The sequence below is a fragment of the Mya arenaria genome, chromosome 10 (genome assembly GCF_026914265.1).
Source record: "Mya arenaria isolate MELC-2E11 chromosome 10, ASM2691426v1".
Classification (NCBI taxonomy): Eukaryota; Metazoa; Mollusca; class Bivalvia; order Myida; family Myidae; genus Mya; species Mya arenaria.
The window spans coordinates 30,810,282-30,826,920 of NC_069131.1; the positions used below are offsets into that span (position 1 = coordinate 30,810,282).

The 16,639-nt window shown below is 33.0% G+C and overlaps 1 protein-coding gene across 3 annotated transcripts; it reads left to right on the forward strand.

Moving 5' to 3' along the window:
* The first annotated feature begins 224 nt into the window (after window positions 1-224).
* On the forward strand, window positions 225-16,081 carry LOC128205104 (uncharacterized). Of its 3 annotated transcripts, none has more exons than XM_052906528.1 (13): window positions 225-319; window positions 2,930-3,018; window positions 3,435-3,539; window positions 3,738-4,176; window positions 4,377-4,452; window positions 4,696-4,916; window positions 5,085-5,264; window positions 6,594-6,728; window positions 6,896-7,117; window positions 8,100-8,423; window positions 8,731-8,856; window positions 9,335-9,394; window positions 14,531-16,081. In XM_052906528.1, exons 2-13 carry the CDS (start codon window positions 2,965-2,967, stop codon window positions 14,593-14,595), a joined length of 2,007 nt encoding a protein of 668 aa, XP_052762488.1. In that variant the 5' UTR covers window positions 225-319; window positions 2,930-2,964; the 3' UTR covers window positions 14,596-16,081. The 3 variants fall into 3 exon arrangements, with proteins under 3 accessions (XP_052762488.1, XP_052762491.1, XP_052762489.1); XM_052906531.1 differs by having other exon boundaries at window positions 9,335-9,388; XM_052906529.1 differs by lacking the exon at window positions 225-319 and adding an exon at window positions 332-395.
* Window positions 16,082-16,639: the final 558 nt, after the last annotated feature.

Here is a 16,639-nt window from a genome sequence, read left to right on the forward strand (position 1 = left end):
TGTTGGGGGTACTCCCCAGAGATAATGTAAAAACTGCTAGCCCGAAATCGTGCATTTTGGGGCGTATTTTATTATATATTTTTTTTTTAATTGGAATAAAAAGTTAATTTGGACTAGTGGGGGGCGTCGGGTGCACCCCCCCCCCCTACACACACCTTGATCCGGTTGTGGGACAGACATAAATGCGTCTACTTCACGCAATATTGCACAGTTTTTCTTTTCCAGTCGCGTTAAAATAATTCTTGGCTGGAGAACTGATTTGTAGTTCTGTTAACTACTATATTACCGACAACTTGTTGATACATTCTTTCATCTGAAGGTAAGACAAATTCAATTTAAAACTTGGATAGGATTTACAAGTTTGTGGGGTTTTTTTGTTCTTTACATTTGATAAGGTTTTCATTATTTATATGTTAAAATTACTGTTATGTTAATTTACGCATTCAGTGAATTGATTCATTTATAAAATGGACAAAGATGTTATCTTATTGAAGTATGTGGTTTTGTTAAACGCGCTACGGGGCGTTAGAAATTGTACATCAATGAAAAACAATATTGATTTAATGACATTAAATGACTTGTCTTGTAATGTATGGTTTGTACATCTTGAACTGACTGTGATTGAAATAAAGCGAAACTTCCCCTTAAATATAGGTAAAATATTAAGTAAAGATTTTGAATTTTAACCCGACTTAACCCACTGGACTAATGTTCAGTGCTTTATGGATAGTAATAACTTGACATTCATTTAATTATTTTACTTGTCTTTAAATGTTCAGCTATTCGGTGGGATGGTTATCATAATCTTTTTGTTATTCACTTGTTTTATTCATTCTTAAATATTCGATATCATGTACAAATGTTGATGATAAAAATTATGAATTTTGCATAAACAGCATTGCTATATAACATTGAACGACTTAAACGCAGGCATGTATTTTTTCTGGATTTTTTTATAAAGGATTTATCTAAATATTTAGGCAATGTCAAGGGTTTATTAGTGTTTTTGTGTTAACATCAATACCTAAATTCAGATAAATATAAACCGGGATGTATACACTGAATTGGGTCAGGAACGGTGTATTAACTATGGGAAGTTCAGGCCTGACCTAAATATGGGCTGACTTTATCTGGGTTTATCTGTGGCAGGGAATGTTAATTTATATATATATATATATATATATATATATATATATATATATATATATATATATATATATATATATATATATATATATATATATATATATATATATATATATATATATATATATATATTGCCGGAAAACATTATTCTTATTTTCTTATTAGCGTTTACATACCATTGTAACGTTTGGCAAGTTATAAACGACAATGTTAAAGAACTAGTCTGTCAAAGTGAGAACATTGGTAAAGTTAACGCTGTTTGCAAAAAAGTATATATTCGTAACCTCTCCTCAATTCATACCATGTCTCCGGTTTTTAAGGTGGGTTTTATTGTACTAAGCCAGATGGCTGAATGTTAAGTTTTAACATTTTATTAAATGTATATCATAATATAAACACATCAGGTTCAAGCTAAAGGAATTTAACAATTCACTCATTTTGAATAAGGAGTTCGGTTGTCTATGCATTTACTACGTCTAAGCTTGTTTGTGTAGCTTTTCATATAAATATTTATCAACCCTAGCTGTGTTCACAAAATAAGGTCCAAATCATCCGATAGAAACAAGAAATAAAGAAAGAATGTACATATTGACATTAGCTACGAATACTCCTACGAATCGTTATTTAAACCAATGAGATGCATCACAAATTTTAACTTTTCATTCTGGTTACGAAAATATTTCCTGTATTGTTCCAAAATGTATCGCTTTTTTCATTATTTTGAAAACGTTTTATTCATTTTCTAACGTCATATTATTGCCCAAGTGAAAGATAATTACACTCAGGCTAAATCCACTGATAAACAATACACTATAGAACTACAGAATTCTTTGATTATATTAGACTTTGCATATCTTGAAAAGTGTTTGGCTAGTTTAAATACTCATCAAGTCAGTCCATAAAGATTTTAGATTGTGTTCCTGTATTGTTAAGCAGATAACAGTACGCTCAGTTATATGTGCTTCTATCAGTCATGCTGTGGACCCCCAAGAGATACTGTTGTTACCTAATATGGTTTAAATTGTAAAACGCCGACTACCTGTGGTTAAACAAATTGTTTTGCTTTTGTCATTTAGTCTTTAAACTGTTTTCATATAAATGAAAGGCCAGCGTGAAAAAAATATACAAAATATCATGCATTTAATATTACACTTTTACGCAAAAAAAAATTACAAAAAAACATTGCAACGTCTTAAATTCTAGATATTGTTTAGGTGATAGGAATGCAGTGACCAATAATGTGTTTCAAAATATGTTTAACAAAACATATATCCTTATCAGTGACCAATTTAGCCGGAGATCTCACGGTAGTTATGAAGAGTGTATGGCATGTTTTCGCCACCTATTCACCTCTCATGCATTTTACAGTTGCATTTTTGTCTATGACCAGCCAAATGTACTTCTTCAAGTCAGCTTTTTCAACCATATCGCTAAACTCAGCCATCAATTTATCATCATCCTCGCAATTATGACGTTGTGTCCAACGCAAAACAAGCTGGATGTTGAGGTTTCTTTTTTGAACACGTTCAACTGTAATATAGTAATCGCTCACACTGTTACATTTTTTTATTTGCTTGCATTCAAATTATTTTCTCTTTTTTATCGAATGGAACTGAAATAAAACGTTCACTGTTCATTTGATGTTTTTGAGTGTGACAAGTGTTAATATATTTACCTGTTTCTTTAATTTTAAGAAAATTTAAGAAGATGAAAAAATTTATGAAACAATTTCAATAACAAAAAACGACTTGCTGTTACATGTAATTTGGTGTATGATTTGCAGTTCAGAGATTACACGAGCCAGAGAGAGACGAGAAGATGGAAGGAGCAATAGAAAACAATGATTCAGGGACGAGCTTAGAATTTCTCAAGGTATATTCCTTTGATTGGTTATGATCGTATTTAAGATATTGCACTTGAAATTCTAAACACATTTACGTGAGGAAAGACACATTATGACTGACAAGAAAATGAGGAAATGATTTCCCATGCGTTTCATGTTTCAAATATTTAAAAAGAATGACAACACAATGATGACACTTTTGCCAAATACATTATATAAAATACATAAATACGCCATTATATGTTAAAGAATGTGGCGACCGGGAATAAAGCGAATACATTTACTCTGTATGTTTGGCCAATATTAGAAGGTGAAATGAGAACAGACTGCTCATATTGTATTGGCGAAGTCAATACCTGAGACCACAATATAGTTGAGAGTCCGTCAAGACTAAATGACTTGACAACATGACTTTGAACACATGGTATGTTTGTCTATCAAATAGAGTCAGTGTGGAGGGGAAAGTGCAAAGGCATTTCACTATCATATGAGAGATAGCATCGACAAATTGCCACAGCAGCTACTGCTTTCGTTTAACAAAGTTAACCAGGTAAGCAATTTTCCTGTAAAAAACATTGTATTATATAGAACACGTTACCACTTTAATTTCATTTCGCTTGAAGTTAAAAACGCTTTCACTCAAAATGTACTAACGTCCACATTCCAAAAAGATTCACCAATCGTTGTTAAAGATAGTATTTCTAAAGTTCATACGTTAAATTTAAAAAGTCAATTCTTAACTATTTAGATGGTCACTAAATCATTGAAGATGGTCAATAAATCATTGAAAATCCTTGAGGCCAGGCTGTTACATGTTGAAGTCAAATTCAAAAACACCCCAAAGGAGAATAACACCGAAATGTTAGAACAAACACAGCATGCAATGTCACCGAAGGGAGATGACTCCAACACAGCCATATCAGATCAGTCAAAGTATGAGTGTGTTTGTGACAGTGTCTCCACCAGTTTCAACGGTGAAACGCTTCGACAAGAAACACTTTGTTTGAACGCTTCCCCAGTCGCAACCACACTTAAAGGCCAGAGCATCGACAGACACGGAAGAAATTCCGGCGAAGAAAAGCAACGTTTAAAAAAGCTGTTCGGTGCGTGGAAGTGTTCACAGCTACCGCTTAAACAACTAGTTTTACTTTTGACCATGTTTTCCCTACCAGGTCTCAGTTGTGCAGGTCAGAGTAAATTTAATACTTAAGTGATATACTGTATAAAGTATTAGCATTACTGTTTATACAAGTATTGCAATATCTAAACATTTAAGATCGATCATTCGTAGGCCATTAAAATAACCATTCGCTTTTGTGTCAGTATATTTAATAAAATACATCACATGCAAATAGACTTTTAAATGACGGCCGAATATTTATTTAAGGACACATTGATCAAACGGCTGCTGTAGGAATGCGTGCTTCTATTGAATGCGACATCAATGAAATACTTAATTTACGGTAAGTTTTAAAATCTGACTGAACACTGAGGGAAAACTTTTATCAGTTAACTTTATATATATATAGGAACGGTAACAGGCTCATAATATACTATTATTTAGCGCGATTCGTTGTATTGTTAAGGATTTTTTTTGTTCAGACGATTTATACTTGACAATGCCATACTCCTATGGTGTGTTTCATTGAATAAGAATAATTGCAGGCGAAATGTTAAGGCAATTTCGACTTGACTTATTATTCCAGGTCTTCTCCAAGAACAAATTCAACGGTTGAAAATGGAACTGTTACCTGGGCAGATGCGGGGTCTTATATTTGCAAAGAAACTAAACAAGCTTCGGTCAATTTGGAGGTTACCTTTCTTACACCGCTTTTTCAAAAAGATCGTTTGTCCTACATAAGTTTTCCGCTAGAGAAAACGCAAAGCCTGATGATTCAGTTGTCTTTCAAGCCATTTTCAACAGATGGTAAGCATGTCAATCTCTGTTTGCTTAAACTTGTTTTTGTTAATGTTTAAAGCAATTTGTGTGAACAAAAAAAAATCACTACCTGTGAAATTTATAAAACCGTAGTAGGAAAACGGAAATACTTTATGTTACATTTACCTATTCGTGTTAATAATCTGTTTAATTTAGGTTTGGTTTTATACATTGCCAACGCTACTGATGAAAGACCAAGTGCTACGTTCGCACTGGAAGGGGGATATGCAATGCTGCGTTTGTACAAAGGATCTGCTTTTACTATGATCAAAGGGAAGCAACTACTGACCGTGGACGAATCGCATACGATCTATTTCAGTTTCGATAGAAGTGAAGGTTAGATTGTGTTTTTCCTCTTAAAATGGGCATCGTTAAAACATGCCGCTACAGTATATGTCATTCAGCCTGTAATGTTCATTTTATAAATGTTCTGTATGTATGTATGTATGTATGTATGTATGTATGTATGCGTGCGTGCGTGTGTGCGTGTGTGCGTGCGTGCGTGCGTGCGTGCGTGCGTGCGTGCGTGCGTGCGTGCGTGCATGCATGCATGCATGTATGTATGTATGTATGTATGTATGTATGTATGCATGTATGAATGTATGAATGTCTGAATGTGTGAATGTGCGTGAGTGCTTGAGGGCGTATTTCGGAAATTGATTTACGAAAAAATAACATCTATTTTGAAATATTTTTAAAATTACAAAGATATCTCATACAAAACTCATACACAAACATGCACTGTTTAATATAGCGTGATACAATACACCTAAAATGAGTGTACTTTAATGCCGGATGTTCAACTGACCTTATAGTATTCGACATGAACATAAGGTGTGATAAGATTTTCAAATTAAAGGAATGAAAATGTTAAACTCAATTTTAATACTACTATTTTAAAATCACAAGTCATACAATCCTAAAACTCGTGCAAAAGTAACTTATTTTAGTTGTATTTGCACTAGAGTGAATTAATGGTGTTATTCAACAGAAGTATCGTAATTATTCCATCAACGCTACATGTATTTATTTTATTAACAACACAAGTTAACAATATCCGTATCATTTATTCATGTATCACACAGTGTAGCAAATCTTTTAGTATAATTGGCTCGCTAAACTCGGTCAAATATAATCTCCTCAAAAGAAAGCTCAAATGGAGACAATACTAAAACAGAGCCTAGCAGTGAGATATAACTATGTCGTCTCGACAAATGTTAAATCTATAATGGGTTGGAAGCAATCAACTAAGAGTTTGTATACACTCATCTACTTAGTCTGAGTTTGAATAACAAGGTTGAGCTACAACTCTTGGCTAGTTAATCTGACGTTGCAAGGTTGCGTTTCAACATTTTACTTCTTGGTCTAAGATTGAGCTAGAACTCTTGACCTTTTAGTTTGAGTTTGAGCTACATCAATTGACTACTTGGTGTGAGATTGAACTACAGTAGTCACCTTCTTGGCTTAAGGTTGCATATAAAGGTTGGGCTAGAGCTACCACATTTAACAACTTGGTCTGAGGTTGCATATCAAGGTTAAGCTACATCACCTGCTTCTTGGTATGAGATTGCATATTAAATCAGCGCTACAACAGTTAGCTTTTTGGTCTGATGTTGAGCTTCGTCATTTAGGTAGTTTCCGTTGATTCGTTGTTTCTATTAACAGCTACTATGGGGTTGGACCAGTATCAACCGGAAGTAATTCCTCTGCCTAAAGACCTTTATCAGGGTATTGGTGGTAGGGTGTACATAGGCGCGTCCTTATATCTCACCACTATGGACAAATCGAAAGGATTTGAAGGTAAATGACTAAATTATTTTAAGATGTTTCTATGAATAGTTTTGTCTAATATGAAATGCAAATAATGTAAAGTTATTTAACTTATAGTTTGTAAATGCTGTTTTTTCTATTTCTGCACTATTTTGACTATAGCATTAATCAGAAGAATAACTTTACTTTTTATTTAGGCATTGTCAGTGAGTTCAGGCTAAACAATCGACTTGTAGACATGGGAACGGAGGCCCAGGATATAGTTGGAATAGTAAACTACAATGCCTGTTCGGAGAACGCTTGCGAAAATTCCAGTGTGTGCATACCAACCAATACTAAAGAGGGATATGTCTGTATCTGCCTCGACAATCATACAGAGAACATTGGTTGCCAACTTGCGAGAAAAAGTTGTTCTTTCCGTAAGTAACCATTTGCTCAATATGGCGCTTTTTAATGTTTTTTAATTTCATCTACTGAAGTTTGTTTGTCATTCAGTTATTACAATCTGAGTATTTGTTTTGGAATCGTTACTGACAATGTATCGACCTTTCATAGCTTGAAAATGTGTTTTGACAAAATGTTTATTTTTATGTATAAAAGGTTTTTTAAAATAAGACGTTTGTTTTGTTGTTGTTTTTCGGTTGTTGTTTTTTTTTCACTTAAAACAGAAACTCTATGTACAATGAGATATTCCCGATTTTAAAACATATTTTTAAAATGTTGTTAACGTGATTGAACTCAAACAATATAACTTACTATCTTTGTTCCACACTTTTCAAAACAAGTCCGCATTCACGTGATAGCATTCTTAATTATGAGAATCACATAATGTCCATATACGCACAACCAATTTGTCATACATTCAAGAGGCTTAGAGGCACATTGCTAGGGCCCAAAGGAAACTGAACGTGTACAAACACCACATAATCACGTACAAACATACGTACAAATATACATATCGAAATACCTTAACCGATAAATGATGACACTACCGCCTCGACACGGTAATTAAAACTGAAATGCCATTAAACTGGGTGTTTCATTATAAGCCCTATACGATCATACATAATACTGAGTGGGTGACTAAGTATAAACGACAAAGCACATTTTCTCTTTACAACGTCGCTGTGACTGTCCTGTTTTGCAAAAGCCTACCGTGTGATTACGTGTCATTTTATGTTATTTCTGATAGTAGATGTAAAGTATTGTGTTTCTCAAGGTATCAACACACTTTTGTTTCATTTAGCAGTACAAATAGGTTGAAAATAAGCTATAAGTTAGTGTGTCGCAAATTAAGATGAATAGACAGATATCAATGTCACGTTGATATTCTATTATTAAACGTTACGTTCTTCTAAATACGTGCGCTTAACAATGTATAGGACAAACATATTATTTCAGATTATCCCGACACCATTACAGAGGATATCGTGATAACCTGGAAATCGACTGATGGACATATAACTTATGTCAATGTGAATAATACGAACGTTGCTGATTGTACACCGCTGCATGGAAATGCAGAGTTAAATTATATAAATAATACTTGGTACAATGCATCGTTTAGAAATGGTTCCTGCGAACTAAGTATAAGTCATCATCTACTATCTTCTGGGCGAATGAGTGTTGAAGTGGAGTCTAGTACTGGGGGCCTCAACCATGTTTTTGTTAACGACAACCAAGTTCATTGCATGACCTCTGCAATGGCTTTGATATACATCCAAGGTAATATTTTTAATTCGTTCTAATTGCTCATGCATGCGTGGTACTTGTATTTTTTTTAATAAATGAATCAAATGTTGCTTTTTTACTGTAAGTTATTAATGTTAATATCAGTAACTTTAAACACAGTTATATAGTTAATATTGTAAATATTGTTAGAATATTACGTAATGTTGAAGAAGGGAAGGCACATACCTTATTGTTAAAATTGTCTAAATGCAAACGTGGAATGTCTCAGTAATAATTGAAATTTTGTTGGATGAAAATAATACAAACATTTTACATTTGATTTCTTTATATTTCATAACAGGCGGAAAGGGCGATTCTTCTAACGATTTAGAGACCCAGCACCCTTATAATCCTTTAGTTACACTTATTATCATGGGCATGCTTGTTTCAATGGCAGCAAGCGCCATGGCAATTTGGAAACGTCGAAGTAAGCAAAGAATATTATATATGTACCTTGAATGATGAAATAAACACGTAAATAGAGTATGCATTTAATGTTTATATTTCTACTAACAAATGTACTGTCATATCTCTATCTTTAACAGACATGTTTTACACGTACAAAACTTGTATTTTGTAGTAGAAAATAGTTTGCTTTTATAAATTCTAGTTGCAAGCATAAAAACTTGCTGGTTTTGGGTGCTGCAGCTAATTGTATAGTAATCTTATCAGTTGTCCAAAGATCATCCTTGGCTAGTTGACTCATAAAAGCGATTTGATTGGTTAGAAGATATTATTAGATAAAATTCATTAAAAGTTTTCAATAACAAACAAAAGCTGAACCAGTTTAATACAATTGACTGTAGATGAGTCAGCGTTGGACCTAACAGTTTTGATTTTATTTTTTTAATACAATCGTTAAGCATACTTGTTACATTGATATTCTCTACATCATTACGTTCCAGGTATAATTCGCTACTTCCTAAGAGAGCGTCGAGAAAGTAATGATGGTGATAATGGTAATGGTAATAATGATTTTTCTTTATTTTTGTTATCACTTAAAATGTATAACAACAGAACCAAAGTATTGGCAATATCAATTATGCTTCATACATATGGTTTTTTTATAATTATTTAAATAGCTGCAATAAAGTTATCGTAATTATACACCAAATTTATCGTCAGATTGGTTGGAAACATTTTTTTTAGGTTTGGAGTTAACTTAATTAACTTAAAAATGTGGTTTCCTTGAGAGCAATTATTTTGATTGCCAAATTGCTTCTTGTCTTATTCTCTTCTCAATATGAGTTTTCGGGTGAAAATCCCAAAACCCTTGTCCACCAAGATTGGCTATATTAATCGTTTTTGCATTTTAATTATGATAAAACAATATTGAAGTCGAACTGGAATGGTTGTGAAGCATGCTATATTTTCAAATAATGTCATTGATTACGTGTTTTACATATATATAAAGACAATACCATATTCCCTGAATACCATTCTATAACCTCCTATAGAAAACAACAAAATCAATACTTTTCAATGGTATTATTTTGGAAATCACAGTGAGTGAAGCACTTGGGAAACCGATTAACACATACAGCATGAACTTGCAACATGAGCAAAGTATGTCTTATTAACAACATGCTTGACAAAAATGGAGCTTACAGACGTGGTCGACTGGCCGAGGAAAAACTGAGATAAAACCCTCCTTCTGGGGAAAACTCAGAAACCTCTGCCCGTTTGTCATCCAGATTTACAGGATTTGTCTCGTACCACTAGATGTCGGGCCTCATCACCCATAAGCTCCTTAACAAAGATGTATAGAAAAACATATAATTTTATGATTCATATATACGTATTTTATCAATTCATACAAATGTACATTACATAATTATGTTCTTTGAAGAAAAATGAAAAACGTATTTATCATTCATATGATGAAATTGCATAGTAACTGAAAACCTTTCACAATAAACATTTTCTTGTAAAATTTAACAATCAATTGAATCGATGTGAACGGATCGGTTCCCCAAAGCTGAATGCCTTTACATTCATATTCGCACGAATTCCTCGTGCTTATCAATCGCCACCTGGCGGTTATTACATTATAAACAAGGGAAATTAATTTCCTTCTAATTCCTTTTACTCAAACGTAGGAAATTATATTTCCCTGAATACCATTCTATAACCTCCTATAGAAAACAACAAAATCAATACTTTTCAATGGTATTATTTTGGAAGTCACAGTGAGTGAAGCACTTGGGAAACCGATGAAGTTCAAAGAACGGGTATGAAGATATAAATAACCAAATATTCTTAATATCATGATCTTTTCCAAATATACTCATAATTGACATGGAAATTTAATCTTCCGTTTACAAACTAAATACCGATTTCAAACAATAAAGAAACCTTTACACGTGTCTTTGTTTAATAGATTCACTTAATTAACACCATGTTTTTGACATTCTGTCCTTAACTCCATTGTTGAACACACTTGTTTCTCCAGCAGGTCTTAATCAATGTTCACTGCTTTTAATATCGTCAATGTCAGGAGCAATTTGTCCGAATAATTTCATCTCATATATCCGTATAATATATCAATAAACAGCATATCATGTATAGTCAGTATACATTTCGGATAAAATCATCCTTCATTTCAAATCAATTGAATCCTTTTTCAACAGTTGAAATTGACACAAGCTGGAATGAGTTCTAGCTATGTTAATTATCGAACTGTCTCTTATGGGCTTACTATATAGATTAATACCAAATACATATCATTCATGAACACTGTACTTAAACCAATACAGTTGCAAGAGCGAAAGTCGCAAAACACTTGAGGCACTTCAACCTAATGAAAATGAATATATTGTAATAGTAAAAACTTTAGCAGGCAAAATATCCCTTCTCCCTAAACCGTAAATTGATTCCTACTTTTCCAACTGAATGAATAACTTTCGTTCGAGAATAATACTTTTTGCCATCCACTTCTTTAGCAGTTCCGGGAGAAGATCCACCTTGCCCGCCAAGCCTTCTGGTAAACCATTTGGTAAAATGCCATCCTTATGCATCTGCAAAAATAGACGTTTACACGAAAATGTTTCTGCAAAACCATCATTTATAACGTATTCATATAAATTAGTTCAGTTAACAATCATGGCTTATGACTGATGCTATAACAATATGTTTCAACATATAATAACTGTACTGGTGAAGCCAACGTGTACTACAATTCATTCATTTCTGGTGAAGCCGCCTATGAATGTCTCTCAAGGCGAAGCCGCCTTAGCTCAGCGAAGCCGCTTTTGTACATTTATGCAAAGGGAGGTAATAAAATCCATATTAGTTTTCATCTACAGAATATTCTCCCTTAAAATCAATCAACAATATTTGATATGAATATCCCATTTGGACACAAAAATGGCCAAAACATAGCTGACTTCCAATAAAGAACTACCAAAACTCCCTTTGCTCGATCAATTTTTTTTTTAGTTTGCGTATGACTCTAAAAAAGGCATCCGTCCCTGTTGAAGACCTACAGAAAAATACTGTCAATTTAGCATTGTGTTCTGATGCAAACCAGTCTACATCTTATATGCCAAACCTCTGAATAACTATGTCCAAAATTTCAAACGAGATACCCCAATCATAATAATCACTATTCTAGATAAGAAATCTGCCCTTTCATTTTGGGATCTCGGTATCCATTCTAACTCAAGCGAGATTGAATTTTTCATACAAACTTTGAAGATACTAATAGCTATATCCTGGAGAATTATTACATTCATATAAATCATCAATATTTACATATAAACTAGTACTGGTGAAACCACCGTGTACTATAATCATTCATTTCTGACGATCCCGCCATGAATCAGTGGATGCCGTTTTAAATAACTTCATAACAGTATCTATATATTAACTAGTACTGGTGATTCCACCGTGTACTAATATGATTCATCTCTGGCGATTCCGCCATGAATCAGGGTTGCCGTTTTAAATAACTTCATAACAGTATCTTTATATTAACTAGTACTGGTGATTCCACCGTGTACTAAAATGATTCATTACTGGCGATTCCGCCATGAATCAGGGTTGCCGTTTTAAATAACTTCATAACAGTATCTATATATTAACTAGTACTGGTGATTCCACCGTGTACTGAAATGATTCATCTCTGGCGATTCCGCCATGAATCAGGGTTGCCGTTTTAAATAACTTCATAACAGTATCTTTATATTAACTAGTACTGGTGATTCCACCGTGTACTAAAATGATTCATCACTGGCGATTCCGCCATGAATCAGCGATGCCGCTTATTATAACTTCATATGTTTCACATCCGGCCATTCTGTCGTTAAATCATCAATGTTGAATCATCAATGTTGCTTTTATAACTTTATAACGATATTTACATACAAACTATTACTGGTAAAACCACCGTGTACTATAACAATTCAGCTCTTTCGATTCCTCCATGAATCATAAGTGTTGATTTTACACATTTAAAACAATATTTACATGTATATACTATATCTGGTATTACCACCGTGTTCTAAAACGAATCAGCTTTTTGACGATTCCGTAATGACTCTTCAATATCGTTTGTTAAAAACTTTATAACAATAATTACATATAAACTATTACTGGTGATGTCACCGTGTACTATAACAAAACATCTCTGATGATGCTTCCATGAATCAGCAATGCCGGTTTTTATAAGTTTATAACAATATTTGCATATTAACAAGTACCTGTATCATGATAATCAGCCACTCCAGACAAAGTACCCCATTCATCATACATGTGTTCTCCATACTATTAAATATCTTTCAAAACCAAAAACTCTTTTTGTAAACAATGTAATTGTTTTACGAAAAAATATCAATCTGAACATACCAAATTAGCCCATGCAATCTTTCATGACATTTTGCGAGCAGTTTTATTTAAAAACTTACTACTTTTGATAATCCTTGCGTATAACATAGAAATGCCTTTCCTACCGAATTTGAAATATTGTGAAAATTAATGTATATACACTTTTATACACAGTAAGTACTTGAATATGTCGGTAGTATCACACCATTTACAAACTGAATATTGAATAATAAGTATATGAATTCCTTTTATATCGAACACATTTTACTGACATACACACGGACAGACTCCATAACGCTCCATACGCCTCATCATTGAACTTAAAGCCAATGGCTCTGCCATAATTATCATAATTTGTAATGCTTTGCAGATTTAACAGCATTGCTTAAAATCTTTCTCTTTCAATTCAGAGCTGATTGAATTTTATTTATAATACTTATCTTTTATGTTGCCTGTATGGCCACAACTATGGGTGACGCTGTCTGGTGATATTATAACAGAAAACCCCAACAGTCGAGGGAAATACACCGGAAGCGTGGCACGTGAACAGGCGATGACATCAACCCAAAAAAGTTGTCACGAGATGACCAGCTTGACCAGCTCATGCGTTCACACCCACGTGGTTGAACCGCTAAATCCTGTAGCCCCGACTTCTTTGTTTTGCATCTTTCTCCAACGCGTAGCTCGCAAAACAGAAATAAAATGTCACCTAAATATTCTTTAATAATATGTCAACGCAAAACACTCTTTATAAGTAAAACTCGAAGCACTAAATATGAAAATAGCGGAAATATTTTCTCTAGAACAAATTTATCGATGCTTTTAAAAACAAGGACATTTTCTCACTAGTAACACAGTACATATGAACTGAATAAACTCATCATTTCTGAATTTTTCACCTTGATACTACGTATATTGAATAATTATGATCATACATGTAATTCGTAATATCATATAAATCCAACAAACATATTTTCAATACGACTTACCCTCTGCACGAGGATTTAAACCATGCTTTTTACGGCCTATTCAGTAAACACGGACTGCTGCATACTGCCCGGTACGACCTCAAATTTAACAATCAATTGAATCGATGTGAACGGATCGGTTCCCCAAAGCTGAATGCCTTTACATTCATATTCGCACGAATTCCTCGTGCTTATCAATCGCCACCTGGCGGTTATTACATTATAAACAAGGGAAATTAATTTCCTTCTAATTCCTTTTACTCAAACGTAGGAAATTATATTTCTTATTCTTTTTCATTTCGTCTTCAGACGGGATAAATGGCAACAGAGCTACAGATCATCTCCAACAGGAACACATGGATGACGAAGATTAGGAATGACTTAACTAATGCCATGAATGCTCTTCACTGTTGCTTTGAAGTACTTTTTGTCTCGTTTAGAGTCTCTTATGTTTGATGCTCGTGTATATGAACAAGTTCATCTTGTGGAAGAGCTTACACTTACCATGGGATATAAAGGAAGTTAGCGTCAGAAATCGAATTAAATCTTGAAAACTCAAATACACATTTTGTTACAGTACAAATAACAATACATGTATTCGTTTCCAGTTTTGTCAGCCAAGACTGACAAGATGACTTTATGTACAACTAGCTACCTGTGAAAAATAATTTAGCCTAACATAGTTAAATGTAGCTTTTTGTTGTATCGTTAGCAAGACAACTGTATTACTTTAATGAACTGCGGGTCGAGTGTTAGTCAAGGCGAGACTTTTTTCCAAAATAAAGTATCAATAAGAGTTGCATTCATCATTAAATAATACATTCACTTACATGTCCTTGTAAAAAGTATTTAATGTGTAGTATATACTGAACATGATCATAGTTAAATTAGGCTTTTTGGTTTGTCTTCGTAGTTGATTTATAAACTGGTTAAAGCATAGACATAGGCCAGTTTAGAGACGCTTGTTTTATACTTGCACAAAAATAATGAAAATCATAATATGATAACTTTTTTTTTTGAAAAGCTTAAGCGTTTGCAGTAAAATAGTGTTTTCTTCTGTTGTTTGTTTTCTTTTTAATAGTTATCCGATTGTCTCTACTATTTCGCTTTTGTAAGTAGACATCGTGAGAACTCCTAGAATTTCAGTTGAAATATTACTCATTAAGGACTTCTTAAGTTAATATAGATTTCCTTCTTAAGTGAGTATTTTTGTTGGTATTGTGTTGGTATTGTGTTGTTTGTTTGTTTTGCCATGTTTTGCTACCTTTAACATTTCCTATTTCCTATATCGATTTGAATAGCTATATATTGTTAAATAATATAAACGACAGTATGTTTTATTCAAGACACAAACACAAAAAGTTTTGAAATATTGAATGTTTAAATATTAATTGTCTTAAATGTTCTCCGAATCGATATCCATAACCTTTGTGTTGCAATGTATATATGTATGAATACATGTCATGCATTTGTAAACGAAGAACATGCATTGAAAAAACATATATGTGATACTTACAATTTGAAAGACCCATTCACGCTAAAAGTAAGCATATTTCAGAATATGTAGATAAAATTGAAACGCGAACTATTTTTAAGGTTTAATGTTTAATGCCAAATATCGTTTTGGAAACCTAAAGTGCTTGCCAATTATCTTGCTTTAAAAATTAACTGACATTTATACCATTATTTTAATGTCAAAATATAGTTTAAAACCTAACAATATCATGCCAGGGATTTTAAGAACTGGTGTTTAAAATAAACGACTTGAACAAATATGTCTTTGAACAATGCATTTAATATAACAAAGAAATGCTATTTATGAAAAAAATATTTGATTTTAGAAATACCTTATAAAATGTTCACGTGTTCTTTTATCAATCAAAATGAACCCAATATTCTCTATTTCTTATAAAGGTACATAACACAAACATTAGTTATATACCGGTTTTTATTGTTAAGGCATAATGCATAAATTTGGGAGTATTCACACATAAAGTTGTTATAAAAAAAGTTGACGTTGTTCATTATATTTTAAGATTTATTCATTATATGCATTTTTTCTTATTTGCTTAAGAATAATATATACATGTATATCATGGATGTATTCGCGTGCATTCCTTCATATAACATACTGAATATATAGTGGTGTGGTTGTGAAGTGTGTTTTTGACGTAGCTTAAATGTTAACTCTCTTTCCTAAAGAACAGCTACAAGTGTATAATAATTTGTGTGAAATTTCGTTTAGTATAAATATTTTAAATCCAGCATCTGCATCTTTCGACTGCAAATTGTTTCTAATGTTGTAGAGTGTTAATATGCTTCATTGAAATGCAATTTATAAATGGCAGAGTGTGTATATTTTCATTAAAATGCCAGTTATATATGGCAGAGTGGTTATATGCTTCATTGAAATGCCAG